General features: G+C 39.5%; 1 protein-coding gene across 1 annotated transcript in view; it reads right to left on the bottom strand.

Annotated features, from left to right (window-relative positions):
• The window catches only part of IRAK1BP1 (interleukin 1 receptor associated kinase 1 binding protein 1), a 38,802-nt gene extending 34,052 nt beyond the window's left edge, over window positions 1-4,750 (bottom strand). The window contains exon 1 of the mRNA XM_014829366.3: window positions 4,346-4,750. Coding sequence (XP_014684852.1) covers window positions 4,346-4,660 — 315 coding nt within the window. The 5' untranslated portion in view covers window positions 4,661-4,750. The remainder of the gene's footprint in view (window positions 1-4,345) is intronic.
• Between the last annotated feature and the right edge of the window lie 16,983 nt (window positions 4,751-21,733).

Below are 21,733 nucleotides of genomic sequence, written 5' to 3'. Positions count from 1 at the left end.
TATTTAATGTACTAAAAATGGTCCCAGGGTCCCTAAAGATTCCAGAAAACATTAATGGTTATACAGCCTTAAGCTTGGGGAGGACCCAAAAAACATTACACTAAAGGCAAAAAACAGAGACGAGATGAACGAATTTGACTAAATAAATCTTGAAAACTTTGAATGCTCAATACTGTAAACAAAGTTATATGGAAAATATGAAACTGGGAAAAATTTTGCAATATGTGAGAGAGACAGAGTTATCGGTAATATTAATTTTTAAAGTTCTCATTGCCAATCTTCCTCTCTTGGCTTGAGGAAGATTGTCCCTGAGGTGACATCTGTACCCATCTTCCTCTATTTTGTATATGGGACACTGTCACAGCATGGCTTGATGAGCAGAGTAGGTCCACACCCAGGACCCAAACAGGCAAACCCCAGACCACTGGAGCGGAGCGCACGAACTTAACCACTATACCACCAGGCCAAGTGCAAGAGTAACATTGTTTTGACAACAGAATTGGCAAAGTTAAAGAAGAAAATAATGCTCTCCATACCAAGGATATATTTCTGGTGAAGATATAAACTTATCTTCCTGAAGTGTAATTTTTCATAAGCTTTAAAAATATGCATAAGCCAGGAATTAATGTCAAGAAACATAATTAAGAACATGTATAAATACTTAGCAACAAAGATATTCCTTTTGTCACCATTTTTTTTGAGGAAGATTAGCCCTGAGCTAACATCTGCTGCTCATCCTCCTCTTTTTACTGAGGAAGACTGGCCCTGACCTAACGTGTGCCATCTTCCTCTACTTTATATGTGGGACGCCCACCACAGCATGGCTTGATAAGCGGTGTGTAGGTCCACACCCAGGAGCCGAACCATCGAACTTAACCACCAGCAGAGTGCACGAACTTCCCCAACACGCCACCGGGCCAGCCCCTTGTCACCATTTTTAATAACGAAAAACTGAAGCCAACTCAAATGATATGTTCCATCTGTTCCTAACTCCTCCCTCTGTTAATGTGGGTGCACCCAGGAACAGACTCTGAGGCAAGGATTTGAGTACAAGCAGTCAATTTTTAAGATGATTCCAAGCAACACTGTAGGGGAGTGGAAGTGAAAGAGAGAAGGAAAGAAAGCTATTAAGAATGTGCTGTCAAGCAATCACCACTGTGTGCAACTGGAACTTATTCCTGCAGAGAAACTCCGCGAACTGAAGTGGAAGACATGCCTCAGAGTTACCCCGCCCAAGCAGGGAGGAATCTGGGGTCTCTTTCCCTCACTCCCCTCAGCTCTTAGGTGAAGGCTGCGGGGGCTGGGGAAGGGGCCGTTAATTCTCTGGCACTACTGGCTGTCCCACTTGTAGGCAGCGTAGATTCCTGCAGCCAGGGAAAGCTGGCAAGGAATCCACGACTGTTAGCAGATGGAAGTTGGGCCTGTACGCACACAAATGTGAAGTGCTACGGGATACAAGTGTGGTGTACCAATAGCATCTGCTACATCCCCTACCTAAAAACTCCATCACCCACTGCCAAGCCAATTAAGCTGCAACAGAGGACAGTGGTTGAGAGCATGGGCTTTGAGGTCAAACTTCTTTTTTTTTTTTTTTTTTAAAGATTTTATTTTTTCCTTTTTCTCCCCAAAGCCCCCCGGTACATAGTTGTGTATTCTTCGTTGTGGGTTCCTCTAGTTGTGGCATGTGGGACGCTGCCTCAGCGTGGTCTGACGAGCAGTGCCATGTCCGCGCCCAGGATTCGAACCGACGAAACACTGGGCCGCCTGCAGCGGAGCGCGCGAACTTAACCACTCGGCCACGGGGCCAGCCCATGAGGTCAAACTTCTTGACTGGAGTCTAAACTCTGCCACATCCAAGCTGTGTGACCTTGGGCAAGCTACCTGCCAATAATCACTCTGGTCCCGAGAGTTCTCATCTGTACAACAGCAACTGAAATACCAGTCTCATATGGTGGGAGTATCAAACAAATAACATCTGTCAAAGGTTTAGCAGTAGTCAGCAGTTTTTTTTACTATCAATAATATCCAAACTCCTCAGTCTGGCACACAAGGCCTTCCTCCACATCCTGCCTACAGCTTTCTTCTGCGGTCTAATCTCATGATTCCCCTCCATTTTCTCCAGGGACGCCCGTGTCCTAGCCATACTGAACTGCATATAGCACTCTGAACACATACGCTTGCTGCATTCTGGTGTGGAACTGGAATGCTTTTCCTTTAGCCATTGTTTAAGATTTGATACAAGTGTCCCTTCCATTATGAAATCTTTCTGAAATTCCTCAAGTAAAATGAACATCGCTTCCATTCTTACTCTATCATGCACATACTTTCATCACCACATTTACTATATATTAGTCTATTCCTATCACAAGACTCCTTCAGCACAGTGCCTAAGTTTTACTCATTCTCTATTTCTGGTGCCTGGCAACATGCTTGAAGCATCCAAGGGAAGCAACCGAGATTCTGGTTTCAGGAATACAGGAGTTCAAATACCACCCTGGCTGAAGTTCAGAACATTATTTAACCTTTTAAAATCTAAAAAATGGGGACATTAAAACCTGCCTAACAGGGCTGATGTGCAGATTAAATAAGCTGGCCCATTTTTTCTTATTTTCTTAGAAGCAGGCTGAAGGTAACATTTATTCAGTGATTTTTTCATGGACACCTCTAGTAACTAGAGTTATTTCATATATGTGGCATCTGCAACACACTGGCTTAATTTCTTTTTTAAGTTAAAACTAAAAAATTTGGAGAAATTTTTTGAGACTTTTTATAAAACGAAAATGGATGCAATTTTCCCCCCATGTTACCTTCTGTGAAAAATACTGAAGAACCACTCCCTGCAAAGTTTTATGTGGTTGGGAGGAAGCAGATGCTTATTTCTTGCCAATTCCATGGTGCAAAATAAAAACAAAAAATGATTAGTGTCAAAAATTAGCTTAAAATGGATTAAAGACTTGAATCTAGGACCTAAAACCACAAAACTCCTAGAAGAAAATATAGGCAGTACACTCTGACATTGTTCTTAGCAGTATCTTTTTGAATATCATGTCCACTAAGGCAAGGGAAACAAAGGAGAAAATAAATCAGACTAAAGAGCTTCTGCAAGGCAAAGGAAACCAGGAACAAAATGAAAAGATAACCCATCAACTGGGAGAAAATATTTGCAAATCATATATCCGACAAGGGGTTAATCTTCAAAATATATAAAGAACTCACACAACTCAACAACAAAAAAAACAAAACACCTGATCAAAAACAGACAGAAGATATGAACAGACATTTTTCCAAAGAAGACATACAGATGGCCGACAGGCACAGGAAAAGATGCTCAACATCATTAACTATCAGGGAAACGCAATCAAAACTATAAACTCACCCCACACCAGTCTGAGTGGCTATAATTAACAAGACAAAAAGTAACAAATGTTGGAGAGGATGTGGAGAAAAGGGAACCCTCACACACTGCTGGTGGGAGTGCAAACTGGTGCAGCCACTATGGAAAACAGTATGGAGACTTCTCAAAAAATTAAAAACAGAAATACCACAAAATCCAGCTATCCCACTACTGGGTATTTATCCAAAGAACATGAAATCAACAATTCAGACTTACGCACCCCTATGTTCACTGCAGCACTATTCACAATAGCCAAGAAGTGGAAGCAACCCAAGGGCCCATCAAGGGATGAATGGATAAAGAAAATGTGGTTTATATATACAAGAGAATACTAGTCAGCCATAAAAAAGAGAACATCGTGCCATTTGTAATATGGATGGACACAATATGGATGGACACTGAGGGTATTACGCTAAGCGGAATAAGCCAGACAAAAAGACAAATACCATGTGATTTCACTCATACGTGGAAGAAAAACAAAGAAGGAGAGAGCGAAAGGGATAAAGGGGCCCACATGTATGGTGACGTACAAAAATTAAGACTATGAGTGGTGAATACGATACAGTCTATACAGAAACTGAAATACAATAATGTACACACAAAACTTACACAATGTTATAAGTCAATATGACCTCAATAAAATAATAAGAAAAAGTGATTTCCGTCTAGCGCACTGCTTAGGCAAGCATTTACATCTGCTTCAAGTTTAACAGTTCATCATTTCAAGGTCAAAAACAAAATCACTGGCAAATATCGCCAAATAAAAACTCACTCCATGTGCATTGTTTTATTTTACAAGTCACTGCAGCCGATAATCACTTTCATCTAGAAGAAGGATGAGCCAGCGATTCACTCTGCCAGGTCCTGGAGCCGTGTGGGACCGACGTGACAACCGTCCCTGCTGCTCCAGACCCTGCGGCCCGGCTCCTGCTCCCCCCGCGGAGCTCTCACCTGCACACCCTGCTGCTGGAGGCTCTGAGTGATGTAGTCCAGGCGGCGGCCAACGCTCTTCTTGGCCTCGGCCGCCGCCTCCTTGGCGCTGCTCACTCGCACCGCCACCTGCGCCCGGTCGGGGCCCGCCGACACCTCCGCGGTGCCGCTGACGTGCACCTCGCGGGCCGCAGTCTGGGCCTGTGCTGAGGGCAGGGCGCGGCGGAGGCCAGGCTGCGTCTCTCCGCCGGAGACCAGATTGTCCTCCCGGCCCCGCTCAGCCCAGGGTACCAGCTCCACGAACACCCGCGACGGAGGGGCCTGCTGCAACGACATGGTGAAGGCAGCCGCGTTTCCATAGTAACTCAGGCCCGACGGCGGCCGAAGAGGCCACCGCACGCCACAGCGTTCCCGTGCGCGGCGCAAAGGACGCCGGGAGTGGCTTGGCGGTCCGGAGCTACGCCTGGCGGAGGGTTTTGCCGCGCCTCATCTGCGAGGTGTTGACTGGCGGCGTCGTTCTAGTTCTTAACACGTTTACTTTGCGGCCTTCGGAACTCCTAGGGTGCTCGCTCTGCAGCCTCGCTCGCAGCGAGCCCGCCTGTTACGCCCGCCGAGAGGCCGGGAGCGCCCGGCGCGGGGTCGCCGTGTGTGTGGCCGTCGCCGTGTGTGTGGCCGCCGCCGTGTCCTCTCTGATTGCACCTTGCCGCCTGGGCGCGGCTTCCTGAGGCGCCACCGTGTGCGAGAGGTGTCTGCGGGGATGAGCTGATCCGGGGCACTTTGTGACTCCTCGAGTCACAGCTTCGTCGGCTCTGAAGCCCGGGTGACAGTCCGTCTCCCTTTCGCAGTGTGGCTGCCGAGCTGGCCACTCGGAAGGCGAAGAGCAAGCAGGAGATCGCTGAGAGTACTAAGAGCTGAAGCGCGGGCACCGTCAGGGCTCCGAGGGTCCTCGAACGTCCCCGGCGCGGCCCGGACGTGCGCAGGGACAGGAGACTCCGAGTCAGCACGGGCCGTTCCGCGTGGGCGCTGCGTGGAGCCGTCCGCCCTCCTGGGGGGCGACGCGCCCCTCGAGCGCCGCCCCTTCGTGGAAGACCCTCCGCTGAGTGACGATCTGTGTGAAAACAGCGCTCCTGTCCCCTGAGGGAAAAACAGAAATTTTGAATAACTAATTGAAAAAAAGAAGAGGACAACTGTTCTCTGAAAGGAGCCTGGGGAAGTCAACTGATAGTGCTCGTGTAGTTTCTTGTCTATTATTTTTCTTTTCTTTTTGATTAGTGGATAATTAAACTAAATTATACGGTACTCCCTCCCCTCCTTCATTTGGCTCATCGCTCAGTTAAAGCAATTTTGTATGTATTTTGATGTTTATTGTCAGCTAAAAACAGTTGTGTGATAGTACCTTAATTTAAAAGCTAAAAACTTCCCCCTATAATTGTTTATAGTTTCAGACACCCGAAATGATGTTTCTTGGATTTGGTGGAAAATTCTTTTTCCCTAATGATGAGTGGGGAGCAATATAATCTCCAAAATGAATTATTGAATGAATGAGTAGATAAAAAGCAACAGCAATGTTAAGTGCCTATGTAGGATGTGATTTTAAAAAGGGTGGAGATGAGTAAGTGGTACAGCGAAAACTTGTTAGCTCTATGAAAAAGGAATCTGTCTCTTACGTCATACACGGAAGACAGAAGTCAGTCAGGACCAAAAGTAAAGAATTGGAAGAAAATATACGTGAATATATAATTCTGGGAATGGGGAGGCCTTCTAAGCACAATTTCAAATGGAGCAGTCATAGGGAAAGGTTTGAAAAATTTGACTACACTGAAAGAATTTCAGTATAAAAACGAAGTTTGGGGGGCAAGTAAATTGGGAAAAATATTTGTAACATTTATTTTGTGTAAATGGCTAGGAGCCTTAATGTTTAGAGAGCTCTTGACAAGAAAATAAACAGAAGAAAAATGGATAATGAACACAGGCAAACTGTGCTAGTCCGGGGCTGCCGCAAGGTGTCTCTGAAGGTCACACAGTTTGATTGGACCCAGAATAGGCACCTGATTCCAGTGGGCCAGTTAGAGGTGTTTGTTTGTTTGTTTGTTTACCATGGAGTCTGTATTTACACCAAATTTTACAAATTCAGTCTCTGCGATGTACATCTGAAAGCTATATATTGTTATAATTCAATGTTACTGCAATTAAAAAAAATAAAAAATTTAAAAACAAAAAAAATTCAGTCTCTCAAATCGTGGACTGTGACATACATTCACATATGCATATAAAACCTTGAGACATAAAGACTGACCATTTTCCACATACCATTTCTAGTAGAGAAGCAGAAATGTCAGTGTATAGAGAAAATGAGAGAGAGAGAGACAGAGACAGAGAGAGGAAATCATACATTCAGAGAGGGTCAGAGATGAGATGGAGGGAGAGTCCAGATGCAATTCCAATCTCTGTTTCTAGAATTTTCCTTAGGCCTAGATTTATTCCTGCCCTGGAGTTCTATAGAATATTCCTGTATCCTTATAAAATCCCCCTCTCCTTTTTTTTTTTGCACAAGTAACTTGACTGAATTTTGTGTTATCTTAAAACTAAGAGTATTGACTGACAGTGGTGGATAATGGAGAAGGAGAATTCAAAGCTGCCTTGTCTAGCTTTCAGCCTTAAGGAATTTATAGAGCTCCACACAAAGTGGGTCTTTGGGTGCTCAGTTTAAAGCTTCACCCTTTGATAAAGTTTTGCTCTCCACTGTCATTCGAGGACACCCTGAGTGATGCTGTCATGCAGCTGCTTGTTTTCCATTTTCTTCTGGAACCTGCCTGTTGAGTCGACCTATCCATAAATGCTCAGATCTTTTCCTCCTCCTTTAGCTGTTCATACAAGAACCCCCATATAACCATTGGTGTGAGCTGAGAATGGTATTCTGGTGCAACTGTCGTGGGTGGCGTGCAGGTCTGGGCTACCTCCTCACGCAGCTTGCTTATGCCCTCTGGTCCTGCTTATGGTTGGTGTCCCGGATGTACAGTTTTCATCTCTTGATGGATTTCTGCTGGGCTGCCTGTTTGTATGATTTGGAGTGTGTGACAGGACCCAGCTTATGATAGGCAATTCCAAACATCTCAAAAAAAAAAAAAACTGTCAAAAGAAAATGGAGCAATATATTCTAAATGCCGAGGGAAAAAAATAAATTAGCTTAGAAGTGTGTATTGGTTAAACCGTCCCTCAAGAATGGGGGAAAGATAGAGATATTTTCAGACATACGGAGACTAAAGGGAGTTTACTACCTACAGACTCTTACTAAAACGTTATCATGGAATATGCCTCTCTAATGTTAGTAAGTCCAAAAGGAAGGCATAGCATAGAAGAAACAACAGCAATCACATATGTCCAGAAACTTAATTTAATTACTTATCCAAAATCATTTCTTGTTTGTGTGTGAGTGGTTAAACAAAAAACGGAAACTAAAAAAGCTAGACGATTATGGAGGAGACAAAAGAGGAGGAGAGACATTCATTGCATTTGGCTAAAGCATCTTAGGGTCCTTGGCTTGTTCAAAATAGGCTGGATATACTGAATTACTTTAGACTTTGTTGTAACAACTTGTAATTACCTATGGAAAATATATAAGTAAAGGAAGAAATTAAGGGAGGCAGAAAAGAAGGCTCAAAGACATAGGACAAAGATTAAGATAGCAGAATGTTGTGGAACCACAAGATGTAAAATTTTCAAAAAGGGAAAGGTGATTAATAATGCCAAATGATAAAGACAAATAAAAAATTTGAAGATGGAGATATGTCTATTGAATGTAATATTTAGAAGATATTAATGATCTTCAAAGAATTGTTTCACTGGGAACTGGATGACAAAGGGTTAAGGGATGAGTGAGTGGAAAAAGGAGAAAGAGATAAGTGTTTATTTGTTATTACTGTCTGAAGTGAGGTTTTTTGGTTGCTTTTTTCTTTTCTAAAGAAAAAGTAATTGGATCCAGGCTTTCCAGAAATGGGGAGTGATAATATTCTACCTTATCTCACAAATACTTCAGACACTGGAAGCAACTCTCTTTCTTGTCTTTTCTCATTATTTCCAGGTTTGTTTTTTGCTTTCTTACAGGTTGCAGATGTTTATCTTCTGGTACCTTAAATGATATGAGTAGAATGGGATAGTGGGCATAGGGTGTGCTGTGTCCATGGGGACTTCTGCCAGTCAAGTTTGTTTACTTGTCTCCCCTGCCTGCCTTACACAGAATTCTAGAGTCTAATGATTATATCTTCACCTTGAAAGTTACAAATTAGTCCAGAAAAAGTATTCTCAAGTACATCTCTATTCCCAGAGGGAAAATAAATACGATACTGCCTCCTCACTATGTCATCTTGTTGATAGACTGAGCTGTCCTATATTTTGCTACTAGATGGGAAACCACCTGACTCTGTGTACATACTTGACTAACCTCTTGGACGCTTCAATTTTTCAGGTAAGCTTTTTGATTAAATCTTTTCTCGCTTTACTCATTTTCTCCCTAATCCTTTTTACATCACTGGTTTTCTTTGATATTATCTGGCTTATTATTCTTGGTTTTCATGTGTTTGGCTGCATAATATAACTGCTTAACATTTTAATTGCTTATGCAAAGCATTGGATGTCTCATTTAATTAGAGGAGAAGTAATATTTTGTAAATGAAGCTACTATAGTAATAGTAACAATTATTAGTTGCAATTATATCTTAACTGATTTATACTGTTTATATTCCAAGAGAGTAAGAAGTGTTTGACAGCTCATTTGTAAATTTAAGCTGTGAAACTCCCACTTGGGTGAAGACTGCTGCCTCTTGATATTAACTCCCTTTGAAAGCAGGGGATTAGAGAGAGCTTTGCCAATAGATATTTTAATCTCCAAAAATTATTTAATTCCAAATTCTAGTAGTATCAAGCTAATAGGATGTTGCAGATACATAAATGACTTTAGAGAGGAAATCTTTAATTTCCTGAGTTTATAAAGAAGAAATGGTCAAGTCTGTACTGCAACATCCTGGTGAAATTGTAACAAATAAGAGAGGGCTACTTACATAAATTGTTTTTCTGCTCACAAATACTTTATTAGATATTTTAAAGAATTATTGTAACAATAACTCCCTAAGCATGCAGAAGGGAAATGAAATCTTGATTAAATGCCTAATCATTAGAGATCTAATGGCACAATGAGGTAGATGCCAAATAATCAAAATTATCAGAGAAGAAAGATGATATCCAAAAACTTGATAAAGTAAAAGAGAAACTACTGTAGAAAAGAAAACATAGAATTTGGAAGCTAGAAGAAACAGTCTCATTTTGTAGATAAACAAACTAGAACAAACCAGAAAGGTTTTATTGAGGTAACATTGGTTTATAACATTGTATAAGTTTCAGGTGTACAACATTATAATTTGACTTCTGTATATATTACAGTGTGCTCATCACCAACAGTCTACTTTCCATCTGTCACCATACTATTGACCCCCTTTTACTCAATTCACCCTCACCCAACCCCCTTCACCCCTGGTAACCACCAATCTGTCCTCTGTATCTATGTGTTCCTTTTTGTTTGTTTGTTTGTTTGTTTTTATGCTCCACATATGAGTGAGATCATACTGTATTTGTCTTTCCCTGTCTGACTTATTTCACTTAGCATAATACCCTCCAGGTCCCTCCATGTTGCAGCAAGTGGCAAGATTTCATCTTTTTTATGGCTGAGTAGTATTCCATTGTATACCACATCTTCTTTATCCATTATTCCATCAGTGGGCACTTAGGTTGTTTCCATGGTTTGGCTATTGTAAATAGTGCTGCAATGAACATAGGGGTGCATATATCTTTGCAGATTAGTGTTTTCATATTCTTCAGATAAATACAGAGAAGTAGAATAGCTGGATCATATGTAGGTTCTTTTCTTAATTTTCCAAGGAATCTCCATATTGTTTTCCATAGTGACTGTACCAATTTACATTCTTACCATCAATGTACAGGGTTCCTTTTTCTCCACATTCTCTCCAGCACTTGTTATTTCCTGTTTTTTTTTTTTTCAATAATAGCCATTCTGACTAGCATGAGATGATATCTCATGGTTTTGATTTGCATTGCCCTAATAATTACTGATATTAAACATCTTTTCACATGCCTGTTGACCATCGGTATATCTTCTTTGGAAAAATGTCTATTCAGATCCTCTGGCCATTTTTTAATCTGGTGTTTTGTTTGTTTGTTGTTGCATTGTATGAGATCTTTATATTTTTGGATATTAACCCCTAATCAGATGTATGACTTGCAAATATCTTCTCCCAGTCTGTAGGCTGTCTTTTTGTTTTGTTGATGGTTTCCTTTGCTGTGCAGAAGCTTTTTAGTTTAGTGTAGACTCTTCCAAAAAATTGAAGAGGAGAGGATGCTACCTAACTCGTTGTATGAGGCCAACATTACCCTGATACCAAAACCAGACAAGGAGAACACAATAAAAGACAATTACAGACCAATATCCCCAATGAACATAGATGCAAAAATCCTCAGCAAAATATTATCAAACCAAATACAACAATACATTAGAAGAATCATATGCCACAATCAAGTGGGATTTATCCTAGGGATGCAAGGATGGTTCAACATCTGCAGATCAATGTGATACACCACATGAACATAAGGAATGATAAAAGTCATATGATATTTTCAATAGAAGCAGAGAAATCTGCATCTGACAAGATCCACCATCCATTTCTGATAAAAACTCTCAATAAAATGGCTATAGAAGTACCTCAACATAATAAAAGCCATATATGACAAGCCCACAGCTAACATCATACTCAATGGTGAAAAATTGAAAGCTATCCCTCTAAGAACTAGAACAAGACAAGGATGCCCACTCTTGCCACTCTTATTCAACATAGTATTGGAAGTCCTAGCCAGAGCAATCAGGCAAGAAAAAGAAATGAAAGGAATCCAAATTGGAAAGGAAGAAGTAAAACTGTCACTGTTTGCAGATGACATGGTTCTATAGATAGAAAACCCTACAGAATCTACCAAAAAAACTATTAGAAATAATAACCAAATACAGTGAAGTAGCAGGGTACAAAATCAACACACAAAAATCTGTTGTGTTTCTATACACTAACAATGAACTAGCAGAAAGAGAAATCAGGAATACAATCCCATTTACAGTCACAACCAAAAGAATGAAATACCTAGGAATAAACTGAACCAAGGAGGTGAAAGATCTGAACACTGATAACTAGAAGACATTGTTGAAAGAAATTGAAGAAGACACAAAGAAATGGAAAGATATTTTGTGCTCATGGATTTGAAGAATTAACATAGCTAAAATGTCCGTACATTTACATCAATCCACAGATTCAATACAATCCCTATCAAAATCCTGACAAAATTTTTCATGGAAATAGAGCAAAGAATCCTAAAATTTATATGGAACCGCAAAAGATCCTAAATAGCCAAAGCAATCCTGAGAAAAAAGAACGAACAGACACACAGATCAATGGAAGACAATTGAAAGCCCAAAAATAAACCCACACATAAATGGGCAGCTAATCTTTGACAAAGGAGCCAAGAAATACAATGGAAAAGAAACGTCTCTTCAATAAATGGTGTTGAGAAAACTGGACAGCCACATGCAAAAGAAGGAAAGTAGACCATTATCCTACACCATACACAAAAATTAACTTCAAATGGATTAAAGACTTGAATGTAACACTTGAAACCAGCAAACTCCTAAAAGGAGACATAGGCAGCATGCTCTTTGGCATCCTTGTTAGCAGTATCGTTTTGGACATGTCTCCTCAGGCAAGGGAAACAAAAGCAAAAATAAACAAGTGGGACTATATCAAACTAAAAAGCTTCTGCACAGAAAGGTTTTAAAGTTGTGTGTCCCAGGCTATAAGGCAGAGGCAGTCTAATGCTCTTTGCACTGTGCCACGCTCCCTCCCGGTGATCAATGACTGTCTGCCCTACATACAGGCCTGTTGCTGCTGGCAAAGCTCTTTCTCAAAGCAAATGAACAAAGAATCTGCTCCACTTGCAGCTTCACTTGACTCCTATAACACTCTGTTCTTGTTCTACTTCCTTCTCTGGTTACTTCTTTACTGTAGGTTTCACTGACTTCGCCTTTCCTCTAAATGACTTAGTCCTCAGGCTGCTTCTTCTCTCTCTAAATTTGTAGCTACTTTCATGGATTCAGTTTTCACCTCTACTGACTCAATTTTCTTATTTGTAAAGTGAGAGAACTGGAGTAGCTTCTTTTTAATTTTAGAAGTAGGGTCAATGACAATACAAAATAATGGATATTTAAAAATTCTTATTTACAAAACCCACATTGTCTGAACTGACACGTCACCAAAGAAGATATACAGATGGCAAGTAAGCATATGAAAAGATATTCAACATTATATGTCCTTAGGGAATTGCATATTAAACAATGAGATACCACTACACAACTATTAGAATGGCCCAAAATCCAAAACTCTGACAACACCCAGTGCTGACAGGAATGTGAAACAAGAACCCTCAGTCATTGTTGATGGCAATGCAAAATGGTACAGCCACTTTGGAAGAGAGTTTGGCAGTTTCTTCCAAAACTAAACACACTCTTATCATACGATCCAGTAATCACTGTCCTTAGTATTTACTCAAAGGAATTAAACACATGTCCACACAAAAACCTGCACATGGATGTTTAAAGAAGCTTTCTTCATAATTTCCAAAACTTAGAGGCAACCAAGATGTCTATTAGAAAGTGAATGGATAAACTGTGGTACATCCAGAAAATTGAACATTATTCATCATTCAAAAGAAATGAGCTATCAAGACATGAAAAGACTCGGAGAAACTTTAAATGCATATCACTAAGTGAAGAAGCCAATCTGAAAATCTGTATGATTCCAACTATATGAATACATTCTGGGAAAGGCAAAACTACGGAGACAGTAAAAGGATCGGTGGTTACCAGGGGTTGGGGGGAGGGAAGGATGAATAGGCAGAGTACAGAGGATTTTTAGGGCTGTCAAGCTATTCTGTATGATACTACAATGGTGGATGTATGTACATTTGTCAAAACCTATAGAATATACAAAATCAAGAGTCAACCCTAATTTAAACTATGGACTTTGACTTATTGCGATGTGTCAATGTAGGTTCATCAATTGTAACAAATGTACCACTGTGGTGCAGGGTGTCAGTAGTGGGGGAGGTTGTATGTGTATGAAGGTGGTGGGTATATGGGAACTCTCTGTATTTTCTGCTTGATTTTGCTGTGTGCCTAAAACTGCTCTAAAAAATATGGTTTATTAATTAAAATTTAAAGAAACCCAGCACTGTGTTTTAAGAAGACAAAGGTATTTAGAGTAAAATGACATGCATTGTCAAGATATGTAAGCTGTGAAATATATCTCCTTTGAGGCTTAGTTACTTTATTTTTTAAATGAAATATGTATATATATATGTGTCAGAAAATATTTTTAATCACTGGTACTAGAGGTGCACTTAGGGAACTGTTTTCATTTAGGATAATGCCTTGATAAACTTCCATGATTGTGGAGGGAGAGGCCTTAAGAATGAGGTCTAGAAGGAGACTTCAATACCAGGAGAGAGCTAAACAGTTATGCACAAAGAAGTGAACATAGATGTGGGAGGAGAAACCCAGGATGAAAGACAAGGGAGGATGGAGTTAGAGAAAAGGCCATCTAACACAGAGGGGAGGCTTGATCCTGTGGAGAAAGATGGAAAAGTTCCCTGGAGGTATAGTGGCTGAGAGCTGTAAAGATCATAGATATCTAATTTACAATATTTAGTTGTTGGACTTTTGACAGTGTAACAGCTTATGGCATTGCATTGTCTGTGTGGTTTGGGGGAAATCAAGGAAAGAAGTTCAGCATAGGACGAAAAGAAGCAATCATCTGCAAGAGATGAGACGTGAGAGAAAGAGTTCAGCAGCAGTAGGAGCCCCAGTTGACCACAAGAGTGCAAGTGCACAGGATTAAGGGCAGCGGAATTTCTCACAGGAGCCTTTCTCACAGGCAGGATGAGGTTCCAGTTGACAGATCAGATCGCTGGATTCACAGGATGATTATGGGGATATTTGAAGGTGCGCAGTGCAACACTTAACGCATGGTAGAAAAACTTCAGGAAGCACTCAACTTCCAATGGTCTTGTATGGTCCTGCATCACTTTTGTAGCTGAGACAGCCTTAGCTTTGAGGATTATCTCTGAGTGAGGTAGTGGGGAGGCTCTGATGGAAGAAAACTCTTACATGGTACCTAACAGAGCATGGAGGAAAACTGCTTATCTTCACCCAGTTAAGGGGCAGCAACTGTAAGAGGAAAAGGTTTAGCTCAAGTCATGTCCCCTTGAGGATGGAGTTAAGACATGTAATCTTTGTTTTTCCCAAACTTGTAGAAAACATATTAAGCTTAGAAAATATCGTATATTGTGAGAACAGAAGACAATTGTCCCAAGAAGCTTTAAGTTTAGATAAATAACCTCTGAGAATGGCAATGGAACTGAAAAAGAAAACAAACTGTATTCTCTCAGAAACGTGTTCATAAAGTTTGGTGGAATGAGGAATACTGACTAACAAGATATAGAAGTGCTCCTGAGATGCAATGCATACAAAACTAGAGGAAAAAGAATAGCAAGTGACTAGCATCATTGGAACTGCCCTTTTTACTACCATGGTTATCCTTCTAGACAGCTTTCCTGTTTGCTTCCAGACTTTTCCACTTGAACCAATTGCATAATTCAACGGCCACTAAAAGAAGTTTGATCATTTGCATCAGCAATTTAGACCTAAGGTGGCCTTTCATATTAAATTCACATTTTAAATCTGTGAACTCTAAGTTTTTTTATTAGTTGTTCCAGCAATTTTTACCTAACTAGTCTTTTGATGTGCCTTGATTTCTGTCTCATTTATTGCCAAGTTAGCTGAATGACTTTCACATATGCTTAACAATTTTGTCTTCACTTGATAGCCAGCTCCCTAGTCATCTGCCTATGAAGGAAATGCTCCACTTTCATCTTAATCCCTCATGTTATGTCCTTCCCCTAAAGACAGTTGATTTCTTTGTCCAGAAATGCCAGGGAATGAAATGACTCTGAACATCTGAACAGTGTGGCTGATCTAACATAACAGCCTACATGAATTATCAACTTTAAATGAGTTATCTTATACTGTAATTCTTAATGATAAGATGAAACTAAATGTAATAAAATCTCTCTTTGATAATTCAGAAGAAACTTCAGAATCTTGGAGTGGCTTAGGTTCACCAATACAAGCAAGAGTTGTTATTCAAATAGAACTGCAAAATAAATCTGATTATTAAGGTGTTCTGAGTGTTTTTGGATTCTGGATAAATAGAAGATTATTCTAATCTTCAAAACACAAATATTCTTTGGTCTTCTCATACTAACCCTGTTGGACTGTAATCATTTATGGAATATCCCTGTGATTTAGGTATTTGACTTTGGCATTTTGGCAATGAAATAACCCACCTCATTGGTTCTATGTTTTTGTGTGTTAAAGATTCATCTCAAGTCTTATAGACATATTCTTTAATGATGCAAAGTGAAATTTTGATTGTCTAAACAAATTTTCTGAACATTGCCCTTTGGTAATGGCAGGAGAGGATAGACAATTCAATCCCCTGTGAATCTCCTGAGCATGTGCTTAATCCTCCCACTGAGGTAAGTATATGAGATGGTGATGATTTCTGTGAGTTCTGCAGTGTTACTTGGAAAGAACATGGGCTTTGGAGTCCTACAGACCTGCAGTTGAATGTCATTTTCTAGATCTGTGACCTTGGGGAATTTATTTTAATGTTTCTTAGACTCAGTTTCCTCATCTATAAAATAGAGATACTACTATGTACCTGTTGCAGAGACTGTTAATACTTAGAATATCCATGTTCTCCTTTTATTCTTCGGCACACACTATGTACTTTCAGCCTCCCTTGCAGATTCCTGTGTCCATAGCTGAGTTCTGGCACCAGAATGTGCTAAAAATAAAAAGCATCGTTTCCTGCTTAGCCCATAAAAATCCCCCATGTGTACTCTTCTCTCATATTCTCCATCTGCTGGCTGACTGGAGAGGACTCCAGAGACCTATAAGAGATAAGAGCTATAAGATAGAAGAAGCCTGGAGCAGATCCTGCTGCCATTCCTTTGCTACCCTCATCAGATGTAAGCACAAAGTAACATTTATTTTAGTAAGCCACTGAAACTTGGAAGATGTTTGTTTCAACAGTTAGCCTACCCTGACTGATACGCCTCTAGGATTGTTATAAAGATTACAAGAGGAGTCTTTCTAAAGTGTCTGACATAAATTAAGTGTGCAGTAATTGACGGTCCTCGTCACCATCATCCTTTACGTGTATAAGCATGGACGCATTCAGGCGCTGCAGGTACCACGGATTCCCCCAAGTGACCAGACCGACAGGATCTGAGTTGGCAGGGCTGGCTTCTTGCTGCCACTCTTGCAGTTAGACCCATTGTTACCTCTCAGATTCCTGGGAGGTGTGGATGGTTAATTTATTTAGCTATAGATTTTTTTTTATTGAGGTATAATCGACACGTGACTTATATTAGTTTCAGGTGTACAACATAATGATTTGATATTTGTATATGTTGTGAAATGATCACCACAATAAGTCAACATCCAGTTATAGATTTCGACATCACATATTTAATCCTTTTGTTGGCCTGTTAATTTTATCCTGTGTCATTGTAACATGTGATACCCATAACTTAAGTCGTATGTTCTGTACATATAGTTGTGTACCATTTAGGATCCAGGACAGAGAGACTAGACCAGCACTGTTCAATAGATATATAATGTGAACTACATACATAATTTTAAATTTTCCAGTAGTTCCATTAAAAAAAGTTTTAGAAAAAGGTTAAGTTAATTTTAATAATTAATTATTTAACCTAGTGTATGTAAAATACTATAATTTCAACATGTAATCAATATTATTTGCGTTCTTTTTTTCATGCTGATTCTTTGAAATCAGTGTGTATTTTACACTGACAGCACATTTTGGTTTAGACTAGCCTGATTCCAGGTGTTCAGTACTCACATCTGTATCGTGGCTATTGTATTGGACAGCTCAGGAATGGACAAATCGGAAAAGACCTATCACCACTTCTGAAAAAGAAAACATCTTCAAAGACGTGTGCTGCATTTTCTCTGTAGATGTAGGATAGCATTATTCTTATTGTTCTGGGAGAATAGACATGGGAGGCAAACATTCACGTCACCGTGTTCAGGAGATGAACATTTTGCTCATGAGGTGTCATTTATTTGGAGACACAAGTCTGGAAACTTCTTTGCAGCTCCATCTTCTGTGGTACTTTGTATATGGAAGGCTCTTACTGAGAGTCATCAATGAAGATGATCAATGTTCACATAAATATTTAATATTAATAAATTTATAGTAAAAATATTTATAACTCTTACAGGAAAACTAACATTTTGAGCTCATATGCTAAGGGAAGCCATGCAAGAGCCTGAAATACAGTGACCTCAAATCTAAGATAGCAATAAAAAGTTTATTTTTCTTAAGGAAACACTAATTACTCTTGGTCTCAGTCTTCAAAGAAAATATAACTTCTTTGTATTGTCAACATAAATAAAAGGCAAACTGAGGCAAGCTCAAAAAAATAATGAGTTTATTCAGGAATAGCAGAGGAATTGCAATTCGAGACAAGCCAACTGTGGTGAACCACGGGCATGTCCAAAGAGACAAAGGGAAGATCAGCTGCTATTAGGTTTTAGGAGGAAATTGTGGAGAGTTGTTCTGAAGAAAAGCTCCTTGAAGAAAAGCAGAGGTTCGAGGTTGTGGTGGTTTCTTTCTGGCTGCAAGCGGTAGTTAGTGTGTTATTGCCAGGGCAGGGAGGGGTCTTCCTTCCTTTTCTTAAAAGCAGGAGATGAAATTCCCATGTGAAAAATGTACCACAAGAAAAGTAACATTCTTATCATCATGGATAAGAAGTTGAGACCAAGAGGATTTTACACAGCGAGTTCTGTACAAATAGACCTTATTATCTTCCTTCTTCCTGCTGGTTTGCAGCTGCAACAAGTGATACATGCGTGAGAGCTCCCCCTTTAGGGCTTCCCAACTCCATTTGAAATGAGGTTTTGCTTTATTTATTTTCACAGTATATAGACTTTAGAAATCCATTACTGCATATTGAAATACAAATCTATCCCTTTTTCAGTGAAAGCATAGAAATCAGTCACTTCCTAGTATATAAAACGAAAAACAGAGGTTAGTTCAGAGACATTGGATTGACCATAGTAAACAACGTTCGAATAGTCTGGTTACTTTAAAGATGACAGGCGGTGAGTCCTAGGAGGGAAATAATATGTTGCCGCTTTGAAAGAAAATGGATTATTCAAGATGTCATTTCATGAAAAGGAAAGTGTCCTTGATATTCAAAGCACTCAAAGAGAATTTAGCACACTGTGCTAGAGAAACCAGAGATACATTTGACAGAAAAGATAGAGTTTTAAGAAAAAAAAAATTACCTTGTTTTCCTCTTCCATCATAGAAAGGGGATTAGATATATGAGGCAAATTGGGGGGAAAGTAGCATATACAAATAAGATGAGGGGCCAGCCCCATGGCTGAGTGGTTAAGTTCGCACGCTCCACTTTGGTGGCCCAGGGTTTCACTGGTTCGGATTCTGGGCTCAGGCCTAGCACTGGTCATCAGGCCACGCTGAGGTGGGGTCCCACACAGCACAACCAGAGGGACCTACAACTAGAATATACAACTAAGTACTGGGGGGCTTTGGGGAGAAGAAGAAAAAAAAGATTGGCAACAAATGTTAGCTTAGGTGCCAAAAAAAATCAGATGATATAAAGAAAAATTAATAAAGCTAAATACACACAGATTATTAAGTGATAATGGAAAGAGACAGATCGTGTTTAACATAACTGCATTTTTTTTTAACTATAGCCATTGTGTTATACATTACATCCCCAGTACATATTTATCTTAAAAACGTAACGGTATGTTAAAATTAGAGTGCTCTTGATGGGAATGTAAATTGGTACAGGCCTTATGGAAGTTTCTCAAAAAATTAAAAATAAAACTACCATTTGATCCAGCAGTGCCACTTCTCCACTGTCATTTCTCCACTCTACCCCTTACTAATCACACTACAGAGAAATGAAGACTAAGCTTACTCTTAGTGCAAATGACATGGCTTTACAGTTATGAACTAGGAATAGAGGACTGGCCCAACTGTTTTATTCCTGGTAGAAGAGAGATGGGCTTTAGATCAACTATTCAAAAGCGAAGCTATCTTGTTGGGAGATGTTCCCTGGCCTTTAACTTGCTTGTAGCGATCAACCTATTTAGTAGTGGACTCTTTAGGTGACTTAGAATACATTTTGCAACGTTTTATTTTTGGAAGATTTACCAAGAGATGATATTTATTAACATTAAAGATTCTATGGTTGTTATACTAACGACATTTTTAAGGCCAAAGTTATTAGTGATTCTGACCTTAAAAATCACTGACTATCGTTACTACAGTCTTGCTTTATATCATAGAATTACTTGCTTTTAAAATTGGTAAGTTTTCTGCGTGGGTGTGTGTGTGTGTGTGAAGGGGCTAGGAAAACAAAGTTTGGGGTAATAAAGATAAAGAAAAGTTTTTTGTTAAGTAAACTTAGGCCTTAAGTACTGTGACTATAGTACCTGCTGAATAAAATTTCCTTGACTTTTGGGTAGATTTAGAATACTTTTTAAAAAAAATTTAACCTTATAGGAAAATTTCAGCATAAATTGAAACAATGAAAAATTCGGTTCTTTAATTCGTCTTTTTTATCTACTTCATTGGCTTTAACTTAAGAAGAATAGAGAGAGGTACGTAGAAAATAAAGCAATATAGTTTCTCAGATAGTTTCTTTTAATTTTCATTATCAAAATAAGTATTGTTCTTAAGTAGGATGAAAATGCTGATTCATCTTTGTAAAACTCCCCTCACTGCTTTGGGTGACAGCTTCCCTGGATTTGCTGTGGGTCTTTTGGAAGCTAGAGCTATAACGGACCCTTGACACAAGGAGGAACAGACCATACAGTCTGCTGACAGACAGGGGAGGGAGAGCAATGAGAAACTTTGACTTCTGCAGAGAAGACACAGCAATGGAACTGTTCCTTACCTTTCGTCATTGCTTGCCACAACTCTTCGAAGTTTAAATTTAGATTCAGTACATTTATTTATAGAGTATGATGCAACTATGCCGTTTGCTACTAATTGCTAAATTATACATTTTTGGCCTATTATGTTATGGTCAATTTGAAAAAGAATGGTTTCATTATATAGTAGTGTCAATAGACTCCCTGGACTGTTCTAGAATCGTATGACATATTATCATTACTAAATTTTTAAGGCACCTAAATATTGATGCTCTCTGTGGTATTTAAAACTAATTTAATCATAATAATCCCCTGAATTCACATGTTAATGAAGCAGGAAAAACTGATTAGGTTTTAGTGCATAAAGCTTATGCTGCTGGAAACAATTGTTTTCTAAATTCCTTCATTTATGAAAAAAGTTAAAAATGGCTCTCTTAAGGACGAATTTGTGCACTGAGCATGGAAAGGCATATATAGTGTAACTAAATTTAGGATAATACATATTTTTATAGCTTTGTTGTCCCCAGAACACTTTGGTATTGACTAGTTCGTGTATGGAAAACATGATAGTTTCTACCCCATCATGCTGACTAGAAATGTCTTCAGATTGTCTATTGACTTGAGAGACCTTAAAGTAACATTTTTAAGCAGTAGTTCCCAACATTGTATGTTACTTTGTAAGTTATGTACTTAAGTATTATGGTTCTTCACATGATTTTAGTAAGTATGTTTTAAAACACTTGTGCCCCCATAGCCCCTGTGCTAGGTTGCATTATTTTCGCCAGCTGTTTGCTGCCTTCCCTGTAGGGGGATTATACTTCCCAGCGCCAGGCTTGGCCATGTACTTTTCTTTGGCTTGTGTGAGTATCAGTGGTATACACACTGTCTAAGCAGAAACTACTTGCTATCAGTCATTTCACCATTGTTCTTTTCCCTCTGTCACAAGAAAGGTGCATCACAGATAGGGGCTGTTCCATCAGCTGGTATCCTTGGAAGAAGACAAGTGGAACAGAATCGCAGCCAACCTGCAGTCAACACGTGATTGATGTGGGCCAGAGATAAACCTTCATTCTTGTAAACAACAGGATTTTGCGGTTTGATTTTTACCACAGCAGAAAACTAGCAAAAGCTGTCTTCTCAGACTACAATTATAGCCCTCGTTGAAAGAAAAAAAAGGAAGAGGCTTAGGTGGTGATATAACTCAACTCTGCTCCATCAACCTCCACTTTAGTCTACAATTGCTTAGG

This window comes from Equus asinus, chromosome 24 (assembly GCF_041296235.1).
Source record: "Equus asinus isolate D_3611 breed Donkey chromosome 24, EquAss-T2T_v2, whole genome shotgun sequence".
Taxonomy (NCBI): domain Eukaryota; kingdom Metazoa; phylum Chordata; class Mammalia; order Perissodactyla; family Equidae; genus Equus; species Equus asinus.
The sequence above is the reverse complement of the archived record's forward strand: the minus strand, read 5'-3'. Positions and strand labels throughout refer to the sequence as shown.